Source organism: Orcinus orca, chromosome 3 (genome assembly GCF_937001465.1).
Source record: "Orcinus orca chromosome 3, mOrcOrc1.1, whole genome shotgun sequence".
NCBI classification, from domain to species: domain Eukaryota; kingdom Metazoa; phylum Chordata; class Mammalia; order Artiodactyla; family Delphinidae; genus Orcinus; species Orcinus orca.
In genome coordinates, this window is record NC_064561.1 from 2,524,287 (window position 1) to 2,539,030 (window position 14,744).

General features: G+C 56.7%; 1 protein-coding gene across 1 annotated transcript; it reads right to left on the bottom strand.

Annotated features, from left to right (window-relative positions):
* Positions 1-1,303: 1,303 nt before the first annotated feature.
* On the bottom strand, positions 1,304-5,007 carry TLE6 (TLE family member 6, subcortical maternal complex member). Its single transcript, XM_049707227.1, has 8 exons — positions 4,740-5,007; positions 3,954-4,637; positions 3,348-3,600; positions 2,999-3,249; positions 2,565-2,706; positions 1,998-2,148; positions 1,659-1,735; positions 1,304-1,495 (listed from the first exon to the last, which is right to left on the bottom strand). Exons 2-8 carry the CDS (start codon positions 4,022-4,024, stop codon positions 1,391-1,393), a joined length of 1,050 nt encoding a protein of 349 aa, XP_049563184.1. The 5' UTR covers positions 4,025-4,637; positions 4,740-5,007; the 3' UTR covers positions 1,304-1,390.
* Positions 5,008-14,744: the final 9,737 nt, after the last annotated feature.

A 14,744-nucleotide genomic window follows, 5' to 3' on the forward strand; every position in this document is an offset into this window, starting at 1 on the left:
ATGTGCTCTACTGCCAGCCTGTGGGACAGACTCACCCCAAGACCCTGCCCACGTACAGAGCGTTAGGGAATATGGTAGAGCACGAAGGTATTTGGGGTGCAGTCATGTTTCCTTTGAGACTCCGTGATAATTCCTAAGAGCCTGGCACACGGTGCCCAGCCCACGGTCAGGTGCTGAGCGGAGGTCACAGTCCCAGAGGAGGTGACAGCAAAGAGAAGAGCTAAAGGAGGAGAAACAGCCATTTGGAAGAGTGGCGGAAGGATGTGCTGGGAACAGAGGGAACAGCATGTGCGAAGGCTCAGAGGTAAAGAGCTTGGCCGTTGTGGAAGTCAGGAGAGCAGGGGCGTGGGGTTTCCTCCTCAGCTTCAGATCAGGCTTAAGCAGAGAAAGCCCATGGAAATGTGAGCCAGATTTCGGGAGAGGCCGGTGGGGGTGGCAAAGCCATCAGAGCTGGGTTCTGGAAGTTCCCAGGGGCTGCCACGAGGACCATGGGCTAGAGGGGGCTTGGGGGCAAAGTAGGGCTGCTGCTGGGAAACTTCTGGAGGGAGGTGGCAGGGTCGCTGCTGGAAACAGTCGTGCCCAGGGGGTTTCTGAAGGCATGGGATGGAGATAGGATAATTCTCCAGTTGGGGAGACCAGACCCGTTGACGCCATCTGGGACGCTGCTCATCCCAGAAGGATGGGGTGAGCAAATGGTGGTTTCAGAGCGGCACAGCTGACACTGGCTGCATGATTCTTGGTTGTGGGGCCGTCCCAGGCACTGTGGGGTGTTAAGCAGCATCCCTGGCCCCCAACTGCTCAAGGCCAGGAGCCCTCCCAGTCGTGACAAACCACATGTGTCCCCAGACACGGCCCAGTGTCCCCTGGGGGTTAGACTCACCGCCAGGTGAGAAGCACTGATCTAACGGGACACAGGTAACTTGGGAAGGACCGAGGACCCCATCCCTGGGACTGTGCAGGCAGGGCTGGGAAACATCTCTCCATGACATCAGATGAGCTCAGTGGAGCAGAAAGAAGGGCTCCAGGCAACTCCCCGGCGGTCCAGTGGTTAGGACTTCATGCTTTCACTGCCGTGGCCCGGGTTCCATCCCAGGTTGGGGAACTAAGATCCCACATGCTGCGTGGTGTGGCCAAAAACAAAGAAAAAAAAAAAAAGAAGGGCTCTACGTCCAGTTCCCCCGACGGCAAGGGTCAGTGGCTCTGATCCGATTCTCAGGGAATGTGGACTCAAAAGGCTCAGAGACCCAGGCTGGAAAAGCCCTTCCAAATCTCCACAAGACGACCAGGGGACAGGATGCAGCACTGCATCCGTGCTTTTTCCAAATGCTTTATTACACGTGACAAAGATCATAGGTCCAGTTGTGCTCACCCCACCCGCCCTGGCGAGCCCTCAGTATGTGATCTGGTACACGGAGGCGTGGTCCCTGGACCCCGTGACGATCAGGTGGTTGCTGGGGGACACGTCGCAGCACATGATGGAGGATGTCTCGGGTACCTGGAAGAGTCGGGGAGCAGAGCGACGGGGTACACCCATCCTTGCCCTTAACATCTGCCCATAGATTCAAACGTGGTCCCTGGGTGGTGGTGGTGAGGGGTCTCTGCATTTGGAACCCCGGGCTCAGCCCAATGAACGCCGCCCACCTGCCCCACCCCCGTACCTGGACCACTGTGGTCCCCATGGGCATGCTGAAGATGCTGACCAGGTTGTCCGTCCCCACGCTCACCCACCACTGGCCTGGGAGAAGGCAGAGGGGGGCCCGGTCATAGGGAAAGCTGGCAGCTGAGGGCTGGACCCCTGGGGATCTGGGAAACAGGGAGCTCCCCATCTCCCTCACACCCCTGCGGAGAGCATCACTCAGGGCGGTTCCTGCTGATGAAGGGCTTGGGGGGGTCAGGAAGGGTCAGAAAGGGCTGGGTGGAGTCAGTCTTAGTGAGGCAGGGCCCCGTGGGAGGCTGGGGACCACGGCAGACTCCCCGCCGCGATCCTGGCCACTCACCCAGCGGGGAGAACTTGAGACCGAGGATGGTGCCGTCCTTACACCCCACCATGTGCTTCTGGCCCCCAAGGCTGGGCTGCAGCCACTGCTGGCCGTTGGCTGTGCCCACCAGCACCCAGTCCTCCCAGGGGCTGGGGGACAGGCTCATTATCTGGGGAGAAGGCAGCAGGGAAACATTGTCCAGGTCCCAGCGGGGCCCGAGAGGTGGCAGGAGCACAGGGACCCATCCCGGGGGCCGACTGCCTGCCCGCTTCCTGGTTGTGAGACCCCCAGAAAGCAACTTCACATATCCGGCCTTGGCTGGCTCATCTGCAAAATGGGTGTGGTCCTCTCTACTTTGTGGGATTATCACAGAGACTCAATGAGAATAGGAACCCCTGATACAGAGTACGAAAGCATCCAATGTTATCTGGGCAACTGGGGAGGATGTAGCTAAGGACCCCTCTCTTCAGAGCATCACTGAGACTTGAGGTACCACTAACCCCTGCCCTTCCCGCCAGCCTCCACCTCCTTCAGTCCACAGCCCAGCTGCTACCTGGCCAAGCAGGCCCCATCCCAGCTGCACACCTGAGACTCGAACTGGTATTCCTGGGGCTCCCCAGTGGTCCTCAGGTCCCAGCACCGCAGGCAGGCATCCAGACCCCCTGTCCAGATGTGCTGGTCTTTGACAGCGATGCTCTTGGCACCGTTCAGGTGACCCGGCAGGTTCCTGGCCAGGAGAGGCATTGGAAGGGAGGTCAGGGCTGAAACTCTAAGCTTTGGGCCCCCGAGGACACCCCCCTCCAATCACACCCGGGTGACAGATGGGGAAACTGAGGCAGACAAGAAGTACCACAACTGGGCTTCAAGGACCCAGCCACGGTTTGAACCTGGGTCTTCAACTCTCAAATGCAAAAGTTCTTTAGGGAAAGGGGCTTTGGCCTTGAGACTGCTGGGTCCCTACTCAGGGATCCAGGTGGGAAGCGGCCCTCAGGGTGGCCCCGCCCACCCCTGGGCCACACCTGACCACGCTCCGGTTCCGCAGGTCCCAGATCCTGACGCTGCCATCGGTGAAACCGGCAAAGGCCAGGTTGTCCTCAGGGCTGGCGGCCAGGGCCTGGCAGGTGAGGCCCGCACAGGGCAGCTCTGCTCTCACGTACAGGGAAGGTGCCGTCAGGTCCCACAGGCTCACGCTGGTCAGGTTGTGGCCGCCCGTCAGCAGGGCCGTGCTGTTTGAGAACAGCAAGCAGGTGCGCAGGTAGGCCCCCTGGGTCTGGGGTGGGCAGAGCCTGGGGTGAGCTTCCTCCCCTGCAGGGTGGGGGGCTCTCTCTGCTCCCACAAGCTCCGCCCCAGAGCCAGCCCTACCTTCACCTGTACACGCAGGTAGCTCTCCGGAAACCTGGCCTCCACCACCTGGCCGACCAGGCTCCACACCTTGACGCCGCCCCTGCCACAGGTGAAGGCGTGCCGCGTGAAGCTGCTGACGGCCATGGCCAGCACGGGCTCCCCATGTTCCAGCCTCCGTATCTTCTCCACTCTGTGTGGCACGGCCAGCTTCTTGGACTGCCAGGGCAAAGCATCAGGCCTATTCCACGTGTTTTCAAAGTCCTCAGGGTCCCAGCATCTTGGGAGAGGAGGCCTCAGGGTCACCAGCCCGCCTGTGAGCCTCTCTGCCCGGAGCAGGGCACCTATCAAGCCCCAGAGGGGCTTCGTTCTTTGTCAGATTTTGGGTTCTCTCAGGCCTCATTTCTCCACGGCACTCTATATCCCCCCAGGTTCTACCCACACCCCTCCAAGTATTCTCCTTCTCCCATGACCAAACACTGCTCCCTTCTGCCTGACATGTTTTGCCCTATCCCAGCAAACTCCTACTCATCCTTCAAGGTCCTAACCATTATGTCCCTTCCTCCAGGAAGCCTTCTCACCCCTACATCTGGGCTCCCTTAGCCTCAGACCACAAGGTTGGGACATACTTACATGGGCTTCAGAAATTGATAGGTTTTTACAGGAAGCTCCTGCGGGTGGATGAGGTCACAGCTGAGCCACATTCTCCTCCCGCCCCAGCCCCCCCAGCCTTTGTGTGGGGTGCGGGGATCTCACCTGGGCCATGTGGGAGAACACCCCCTCTCCTACAGTGCCCAGTCCTGTGCTTCCCTTTCGGGAGCCCTCAGAGGAGCTGGGGGAGGGCGTAGCTGGGCTGAGAACTGGGCAGAGACAAGAGTGGATCAGTGGCAGGCGTGGCTCCCCTCCCCCAGGGCGGACTGCCCTCCTCCCACCAGGATTACCCAAAGTGTCCTTGGGGGGCAGTTTCACTCCCAAGTATCGTGGTGCTGGCTCCTGGCTTTCCTGCCCGTGGGAATTGGGGAGATCAGTTCAGACCAAAGGACCTGACCAGGGTTGGTCTGAGAACTGGAACATGGCAGGCGGGCCCAGGCAGTGTGGACAGGATGCTCCAACTGCCTGAAGTCCCATCCTCCCATCCAGGCAGAGCTGCAGACAGGCTCAGGTCCTCTGAGGGTATCCAAGGGCTGAGGGTGGGGGAGGCATGCCAATCCCACAGGCATCTAGAGGTCAAAGCCAGGGGGCCCAGCCAGGGCAAAGCCCACCCTTCCAGGTACCGAGGATTCCAGTTACTTACCTGGCCTGGCGCCTGCTCTGTCGCTATGACAACAGAAGGGGATGAGGGGGAGAAGCCAGTTCAACCGGTGCTGTCCCTCCAGGCGGCCTGATTCCCCACTTCCCCTCACCCTCAGGGAGACTCACTCCTGCGTCTTGGGCGCTCCTGGGTCCCAGTAAAAATCTGCCAGAGCTGCTCTGTCAGAACATCCTGCCAAAACCGGGGCTCCGAGTCCCAGGATGGCCACGTGTCTAGCTGGTGGACTGTGTCCACTCCGGGGGTCTGCTGGAGCCAGTCGGATGACCTCGTGGCCATGATGTCTTCGAAGTCTGGCCCCTGGAGACCAGAGGGCTGTGGGGTCTTGGCCTCTGGGCGCTGGGGCTCCCGGTTGGGCTGCTCACTGGGGAACTCTTGGTTTCCCTGGTGCTGTAAGCACAGGGTCGTGAGGGACATGAGGATGCACCCTTTGCCCCAAGCCTATCCCCACCCTACTCAAGGACCCAGGAACCTACCTCCCCCAGCTGGAAGCCCAGGGATTGGCTGCAGGTCTCCACTATCTGTAGGAAGTTTTCTGCCTGGAAGGGGAACGTCATCCCGGCTAAAGCTTCATTAGAGGACAGCCCTGGGTGCGAATACCTTCTTACAAGCCAGTTTCCCTGTTCACAAAGTGAGGTTACACCACCTCCCTTGAACGTTTTTGGGTGGATTCATGATCACCTAGCAAAAAGCAAGCTCTCGGTACCCAGAGGCCACCCTTGGCGGCGGGTGACAAAATTGAGCCCTAATGACCCGTCACCAGTATAATATGGTCGCAAGTCAAGTCAGATCTGGGTTCACATCCCAGCTGCTTTTCTTGGGGTGTTTGGAAACAAAAGCCTGAATGCCACCCCCTTGCTTAAAATGGCTTCAAGAAGCAAGGCCGTGTGTACACATGTCCCCCTTATGGGGATGACATTTGAAGCTGCTGAAACATTGCAAAGATCCTAAGAAACCAATGGTTACCTCTTGGGGAGCAGGGCTGGCGATGGGGATGTTAGGGGCCCTGGTGGGAGGGTCACTTATTTTATATTTAAAATCAAGCCACGTGGCTGCTACCGATTCCAGATTTAAGTGAACAGTTTCTGTGGTCATGGAAGGCACCCTAAATTTTCTTTTTCTCCCTCCCAGCAGGCTGCCCATCTGTTCCTTTAGGACAGGCTCCCTCCTATGACACGTCCTACTGCTTTTCTCAAGAGCATTTATCTGGCCCGGGTACCAGATTTGTGTTTAACCTCTCCTTCCTCAAGACTGAACCTCCCTGCACAGCGGCTACTGGCTGCAGGTCACTATTTAAATATAAAGTTAAGTTTAATTAAAAATGCGATCCCTCCTGTCCCACATGGGGCTGGGGGCTGCCAGAGGAGACGGCGAGGCACGAACCTAGAATGTGCCTGGCAGCCAGCTGAGGACACAGACCACGCAAGACACGACCTGCCAGTACTGCCAGGAATTCGCTGCGAGGAGACCCACCTTCTCGGCCCGATAAGGGGCTCTACGGGAATGTGCAGCTATATTTAGTCCAGATGGACTAAATACAGTGATATGAGGAATGTTCTAGACCTGCCAGCTAAGGTTGAATACTTGAAACGTGGACGGTGCCACCTGATTGCCAATTAAAGTGTAAATAGCCACGTGTGTCCCGTGGCTACCACAGAGGGTGACACGGATTTAGTCTTGGGCCTTTGGCTTTGGAGGCAGTGCCGTGGGCCTTCCGAATGCACATGCACCTCCACGGTGGATGCCAGGAAGCTGTCTGGCCCAGAGCGAATTCCAAAATCCTGGGGAAATATTGTGATTCACAGGAAGAAATAATTGCTAAGGAACGTGGCATAAGGCCTGTGGCTGTCAGTTCTGTTGAACGGGCACCACTGGCGTTTCCGTTCTGCAGATGAGAAAACTGAGGCTCAGAGCATCAAAGTCAATTTCCTAAAGTCAGGACACCTGGGGCCCAGCAGTGTTTCCCTGCCTCCACTGGCAGCCTGGTCCCACCCCCTGCCCCTCGCTGGTTGGGGTGGGGGGCGAGCAGGATGGTGGAGGGAGAGGCTGGAATGGAGGACCCCCTCCCTGAGCTCTGGGCGCTCCAGGTGGCTGCCTCCTAGGGTAGCAGGCGATGGATTCCCCAGCTGGGCCTCCCAGCAGCACGAGGCCCAGGGGAGCCTTCCCCAATCCTCCCTGGCTCGTTAATGCGCAATTTACTGACACTTTAATGCACTCAGCATGAAAAGTGCTGCTGCCCCCTGCCTGCATGCGGGTCCTCCCTGGGGAGAGCTGTGTGCAGGCGGGCTGCGGAGCCGGGGGCGTTGCCGCTGCTGCTGCTCAGGATTTTAAATACACAGCAAGGAGGCTGGGAAACGAGGAACAGGAAACGGGGGAGGGGGAGGTGGTCCCTGTGAAACCACAAGTCAGCTAGGGATCACCACCTGGGGCCTTCTGTTGGGGGAGGACGGTGCTTAGGGGCGACCCTCCTGGGTCCTCCTCATCCCCTTACATCTTATTTATTTTTTTTGGCAGCACCTCATGGCATGCAGAACTGCCCCGACCAGGGATCATCGAACCTGTGTCCCCTGCAGTGGAAGTACGGAGTCCTAACCACTGCACCACCAAGGAATTCCTCCCCTTATGTCTTGATACTCAGCACATGCTGTCAGTTTCCTGACACATCCACACTCTGACTGCTTCTCACCACCAAACTGTCTCGGTGACCAGCCTCCCGCACCTGGATGGTCCAACTGGACCCCAACTCCCATCCTGGCCCCCAAATATCCATCCTCCCCAAAGCAGCCACCAGAGGGCGCGAGTGAGCACCTGAGTCAGGACCCGCCCCTCCTCTGCCCACAGCCCTCCAGGGTCCCACCTCCCTGGGGGTAAAAGCCAGAGTCCTCCCTGGGGCCCACAAGGCCCTGCACAACCTGCCGCGACCCCTCCCCGCCCTCCCCTCCTCCCTCTCTCCCCCTCGCTCACCCTGCTCCAGACACACGGGCCTCCTGGCTGTTCCTCCAATGAACCAGGCCTGGTCCTGCCCCAGGGCCTTTGCACAGGCTGTGCCCTCTGCCTGGTCTACTCCTTCCAGATATCTACACTCCCTCTCTGATCTCCTTCAAGAGTTTGCCCAAATGTCACCTTCTCAGCGAGCCTTCCCTGACCACCCTGAATTGTAACCCATTCCCACCTTGGTTCCCCCCACGTGGCCTTGGGGCTGCTCAATTCCACCCCCGCCTTGCCCAGCCCTCACCATCTGACACTTCTGTTTACCAAGCTCCTCTCACCCCAAGGGCAGCGGTTTGTCTGTGTTCTCCTTTGCTATTTCCCTGGCGCCTACAACTGCACTTGGCAAGGAGGTGATGGATAAATATCTGTTGAATGAATAACCGTGTTCTGGTTGCTTCCTGCCCCACCCCACCCCCGCCTCTGGATCTGTCTTTCCCTGTTCCCTGAGCTACCCACCCCAGGCCCCACTAAGTCGCAGACACAGCCCTGGCCCTCTGCCAGTCACATCTGGCACAGGCAGAAAGTCCTGCCAGCACCCAGGAGAAAGGGGCCAGGTGGCAGGAGGACAGGCGGGGTGGACGCCATGCTCAGCCTGGGCAAGGCTCCCCGTGCTGGGAGCTGGGCCCCCAGTGCAGGCCTGTCCCTCCCCCCACCCCCGAGTGTGAGCCAGGCCCTTGGGAACCTCAGACACATGGAGACCGCATCCGGCCATGCCTGGCACATAAAAGCCCCTTCCTAGCACAGGCAACTAACCTGCGATGTGCTGACAGGCCCCTGGCCTCCTCCAGGCACACGGGGACCAGCGAGCAGGACAGGAGGGAAGAGGCTCAGGACCAGAGATGCACTCCTGAGACGTGGGGGATCCACTGATACCCTGGGGATTCCACTTTGGGCCCCGCCCCCTCTGTCCCCAGCCCTCCAGGGCTCCCACCTCCCTCAGGGGGAAAAGCTCAAGTCCACCTCCGCGGCCCACAAGGCCCATTCACCTGCTTGTGATGTTCCTGGACCCCCTGCCGGATCTCCTGGAACTGCAAAGGAACAACAGCGGTCACACTGGGAGGTGGTCAATGGAAGTGGGCAAGAGTGCAGAACTGAATGCTGTGCATGTTTCTCCCCAGCTGTATGACCCTGGGCAAGTCATGCTATCTCTCTGGTCCCTGCTCTCATCAAATGGGATACTGCCTACCATACTCAGAGTAGGAAGTAATTAGGGAGACCCCTGGTTTTCATTCTAGGTATGAAGTGGAGGTCAAAGAGGGGCACAACCTGCCCTTGCTCCCTCCCTGCCCTCCCCTCCTCCCTCTCTCCCCCTCGCTCACTCTGCTCCAGACACACAGGCCTCCTGGCTGTTCCTCCAACACATAAGGCCCGATCCTGCCCCAGGACCTTTGCACGGGCTGTGCCCTCTGCCTGAAACAGCCTTCCCTGTTCTCTCTAGGGTGGCAGGAACTCCTTATCTTCCATGTCTCACTGTGAACGTGAGACACAGTGAGACATGGTGTCACTGTGTCTCACGTTCAAGAAGCCCTTCCTGACTACCTTAGCTCAAAATCTTGACTCACTTTCACCGCTTCACCTTCTATTTTCTTTCAAGCACTTACATTTTGTGAATCTTGTTTCTCTATTTGCTTATTTGTCTCTCTCCTTCCCTTAGAGCTGCCGGGTCCTATGGGGTAGCCACTAGTCAAACGTGGCTCTTTAACTTTCAGTCAATTAAAATTCAGCTCCTTACAGGAGCTCAGTAGCCACATGTGGCTGGCGGGTGCCATATTGGACCCTGTTGATAGAGAACATTCTTATCTTTGTGGAAAGTTCCAGAAGACAGCACACACTAGAATATACATTCCTGAAGGGCAGGGACTCCCATCACGTGCTGTACCCCTAACTCATCAACCGTGGGCTGAAGAAACTTCTCCTTAATTTAAATACAGAATTACTTGTTTTCACAGCAAGGTTTTTATTAATTAAGAAAAACTCACATGAAGTTGTTGCTCACTGGGTTAACTCACTTGCCTAAAATAAGCAAAGTAAGTAGAGGAGAGGGTGCCCCCAAACCCGGATCCTGAGGCCAAACTCAACAGCCTTTCCAGGAGGCTCCTGAGGGGCTGCCTGGTGGTGGTGGTGGTGGTGGGGAGAGTAGGGGCGGGGCTTCCCGGAGAGGGCGGGGCTTCCCGGGCCGGGGCTCACCAAGTAGTAAGCGCTGTCCATCTGTGTCGTCAAGTGAGTGGGGAACCTGCCAGGGAAGACAAACCCGCTGCAAGAGGAGGCCTCAAGACCCTTCCCCAGAATGAGCCCTGCCCCCAGCCTCCCATCAGGGCAGTTCTGGCAAGTGAGCTAGTCCCTTCCAGGTGCCACATTGAAGAAGGCGCCAAGACGAATATGATTTTAATGCGGTATTTTAAAAAAACGTAATTGAATGCAAGCAAATTCACACTGAACAACAACAAAATCAAAAATTTAAATGAAAGCCAGGATCGGTATTACTGGCTTTCCTTTCCTTTTGCTTCAGCCTTCAATATGGCTCCTCCCCCCCTCCCCGCCCCCCACCGGCACTGGTCCTGTCTTTTGGGCCATGGAGACAAGGATGGGATTCTTTCCCTCGGTGGGACTTAGGGCCCCAGCGGGGCCTCCAGCCCCCGAGAATCGCCCTCACCTGGGGAAGTGCTGCTTGAGCTGATCCAGGGCGTTCTGATAGTAGCCGGCCTCAGGATGAGCCTGGAGAGGTCGAAGGAGGGATGAAGAAAACCCACAGCCTCCTCGTATCCGTGCCGTCAGGTCATCAGCCCCAAAGAGGGTGAGGTGGGGCCTCCTGAGGCCTGAGGGTAGTTTGCTTTCTCTCTTATTACTTAAGTACCCACAGGGTATCTTCCATCTTGATTTTTGGCCTAAAGATGAAAATATTTACTCTCTGGCCCTTTACAGAAGCTTGCCTGCCCCTGGCCTAAACTGATAGAAATGGTTTTCCCTGGGAAGTAATGGCGGGTGGGGAGGCGCAGAGAGGGACTTTTGCTTATAAAATAGTAACTGAGTAGGTGATGTAGCCCTATGTTTTATCACCTGGGTAATAATAAGTTTAAAAAGAAAGGCCTTAAAGTATGATGGGTTACTGTCCCCAGCTGAAGGCCTGGCCAGCCGGCCCACGTCCGTCCCTCAGGAGCAGGAGAACAAGATTTGAGCCTCTTGCCCCCTCCCCCAGGGGATAATGCCTCACCATCCTTTGAGGGTGCCCGTGGGGGCTGAGATGGCCCCAAGAAGTCAGTCTTCAGGCTGGAGTCACAAGGACTTTAGCCAGGGACTGTAAAAGTAAAGAGGGGATGTCAGATCCTGAGTGCAGAAGGCTGGGCAGTAGCAGAGGACAGAACTAGCCCCACCCCACCCTCGGCCTCCAGCACCACCCACCTTGGTCTTCTCTCCTCCAGGACTCAGTCCCGGGCCCCCAAACCCCTCCCTGACTGCCAGCACCCCACTGCATTCCCTACATCCTCTGTTCTTTCATTCATCACTCTGGTGCTTCCAGCTGTGCTGATTAGTGGTGGGGACCCCCTGGGGCCTCACCCTATGAGGTGGGGGGCGCCGTACGGTGCCAAACATACTCCCTGACAGGAGCAGTCAGGGCTGGAGGTACCCCAGAGAAGGATATCAAAGCTCAACCTTAGTTTTGAGACAATTTCCTAAAGCACGGGAGAACATCATTTGGAAAGGGGTTTTGAAGGATGAGTAAGAGTTGGCCAGGTGAATTCGGAGAAATTTCTCAGGAGGAAAGAGACGTCTCTCTACCCCCAATCATTCCTGCGGCACCAAGCCCCTTCTTTACTTCGCTTCTGCCCCTCAGCTCCCCTCTAGGCTCCTCCCCAGCCCAGGGACCATGGGGCCCTCCGGGAGACTGGCAGGCCTACCCGCCTCCCTTAGGATGGTGGCCCAGGAGGAACGAGGAGGAAGCCGCGGGATCAGCCAAGTTCAGGCTGACAGGAAGCACGTCCCCCCATCCCCGGGGGCCAATTGACCCATCGGGCCCCGCCCCGCCCCGCCCCGGCCCCGCCCCGCCGCCACCTGCAACGCGAAGCTGGTCAGTGAACTAGCAGCAGCTGCACGTGGGCTCGGGCTCCGCGGGCGGCCGCTGGTAGTGCCGACCAATCGCGAGGCCGCTTGCCCACGTGGGCCGCGGTCGCCGTCGGTGATTGGTCGGCTCTCCCCAGCCTCTGGCCGGGCTGTCAATCAGCGCGCGGGGCGCCGCCGCTTAACCCTTGCGGTCCCGCTGCGGGGAAGGGCAGCGTGCAGAGTCGCAGGCAGGTTGGGATCCAGGCAGGGATGAGGATATTTAGAAGGGCAAGGGGCTTGGAGTCAGAGGGTGCAACTTGAGGAGGAACTGGGCGGTGTGTATTTGCCTTGTTTGGTGAGAAGCCTTGTCAATTTTTCGTCTTGCCCAGGAGTGGCTCGGGGCTGGGGGTGGGGATGGGGGGAGTCTTCTGCACTCTCACTCCAATCCTTAGATCTGGACTAAGAACCTTTTCCTCAGTATTAAATAACGTGCAATGCAAACGAAGCTTCAGTCCCCTTTCTTGGGGAAAACTCAATGGCTCCCTTTTATCCAGGCTTCCTAGGAGCCAAGCCCGGGGCTGTGCATCTTATCTGAATTTTCCCAGCTGCCCTTCAAGCCCGGGGACCGAGACTCTGAGAAATCTGAGACTAAAAAGCTGGAACTGCAAAGGCCTTGAGGCTGGTACAGTTTTTCCAGGTTCAAGGCCAAGGAGGGAAGCGTAGTGCCTACTCTAGGCTTAGGGTACCTCAGAGATAAGTGGTGGGGTGTATGTGGAGGGATTCAGGAGTCCTGTTTTGGTGTGAAATGCCTGCTTGAGATGGGAAGTGGTCAGATCAGAGTCTGGGGGTGAGAGGTCAACCCCAGAACATTGGCACTGGCTGTTCCTTCCTGGGCCGGGGAGAATCTGTCCCCTGACTGCCACTGGCTGGATCCCTCACCTTCGGCTCTGGTACAGAGGTTAGCACCTCAGGGAGGCCTCCATCCCCCCTTTCTTATTTTTCTCCAAATCTGGCTTCTGTTGGAGCTAATCTCGTAATCTCCATGGCCCTATACCCTGCTGTGTTCAAAATTCACCGAATGGTGACGGGATTCTCCCACTTGCTCGCACCTGGTCACAGGCACTTGGGTGGGTATGCTGGCTCGGGATCCACACAACCAGAGCACTCTCTCTTTCCCCCCACCCAAGTCTGTGCTTTGCCATGGGGGGAGGATGGAAGGAAACGGGTGACTGAGGGTTCAGATCTTTGGATGCGTAGCCCCCAGAGGTTATGATGTAAACACACAAATTGGGTTTTGTGGCTTGTCTATGGAGGACAAAGTGAGGGCTGCCATGTACGAGCCACAAATAAAGGTTTTCACCCACAATCCCTCCACTGGCCCTTAATGGAAGTGTATTTTATTTATGGTCCAGACTGCTAATTGCCCCTCTCCCTGTTTGTAGACAGTCAGCTGGACATACCAGTTTATCCGAGGCTATCTTGTCTTCTACTGTATCCACTGGGTACCTGTGGCTTATTTAAATTAAAATGAATTACAATTAAATAAAATTTAAACCTCAGTTCCTGGGGGCCACTGACCAAATGAATTTCAATTGCTTAGTATCCACACCTAACTGTCCGCACTGCAGATCTAGAACATTCCCATCATCTTAGAAAGTTCTGCTGGTCAGTGCAGATCTGAGAGTCTCTTTTTTTCTTTTAATTTTTATTTTATATTGGAGTATAATTGATATACAATGTTGTATTAGTTTCATAGATCTGAGGTTCTTAAAAAAGAGAAATTCCTAGGTCCTTGTAGAAATGGGAGCCGTTTTATAGCAGCCATTTCATCCTCACTCGTGGAAAGCCCCCCGCACCTGGGGCTGGGGTGATAGTTGGCCCTTTGGCTGGTGTGGGCTCACCCCTGCTTCTTCCTTTAACTGTCCCCCGCTTGCTCCAGCCTGGCGGGCAGAGAAGCAACCTCCCTGAGCCCTCAGGAAGGGGATGGATGACACAGCAGCTAGGAGAGAAGGAAGCAAAGATTTCCTTCTTGGCTCTCAAGTCGCTGTGGTTTACTTTGGAAATCCAAGGTCTGGATGAAAGTTTGAGAGGAAAACAGTTTGCATTTCCAAAGCTTTGGAATTCCCTGGGCTCACCCCCAGAGACCTCAGACCTGGATGCCCAGAGGCCACAGGGTCACCTGGGTTGGGTGTAGACCAGGCAGAGGGCTCAAGAGAGAGCCCAGGGTGGAGAGGGGCCTGTGGAGTGACCTCAGGGAGGTGACAGCTGGGAGGTAGTGACAGGTTTCAACCCCCCAAATTCTCTCCCCCATCCCCAGAACCTCCCAGTGGGCCTCGTGGGCCACAGACCATAGCCAAGTGACAGGAGTGAGGGGGAAGCTGAAGAAGCCTGTAGGTAAACAGCCCTCGTGTCCAGGCAACAGATGAATGACCAGGAAGCAGCAGGACAGGGACCCTCCAGAGACGCTGGCCGGGCTGGGAGCTGCTCAAGGGCCCAGTGCCCCCAGCTGTCCCCACTCAGCCACCACGTGAATCTCCTTGAACTTAGCCTGGCCCCAGGAAAAGCGAATTTATCAAATTACTCAGAATTGATTGAGGTTTGCTTTCTGCCACCTGGTGGAAAGAGGTTTGTGTTCCTTTCCTGGCACCGCTGTCACAAATAACCACAAACTGGGTGGCTTAAAACAACAGAAATTTCTTCTCTCACATTCTGGAGACGGAGACGGGAAGTCCAAAATCAAGGCTTTGGCAGGCAGGGCCCTGCTCCCTCTGAAGGCTCAAGCGAGGATCCTTCCCGCCTCTTCCAGCTTCTGGAGTTGCTGCCCATCCTTGGCATCCTTGGTTGGCAGAAGCGTCACCCTAAGCTCTGCCTGTGTCTTCACATGGTGTCTGTGTGCGTGTGTATGCCTGTATCCAAATGTCCCTTTTCTTACAAGGACACCAGTCGCTGGGTTTGGGGCCACCCCACTCCAGTATGACCTCATCTTAACTAATTACATCTGCAAAGACCCTCTTTCCAAACAAGGTCCCGTTCCCAGCTAACGCGGGTTAGGATTTAAATGTATGTTTTTAGGGGATACAATTCTA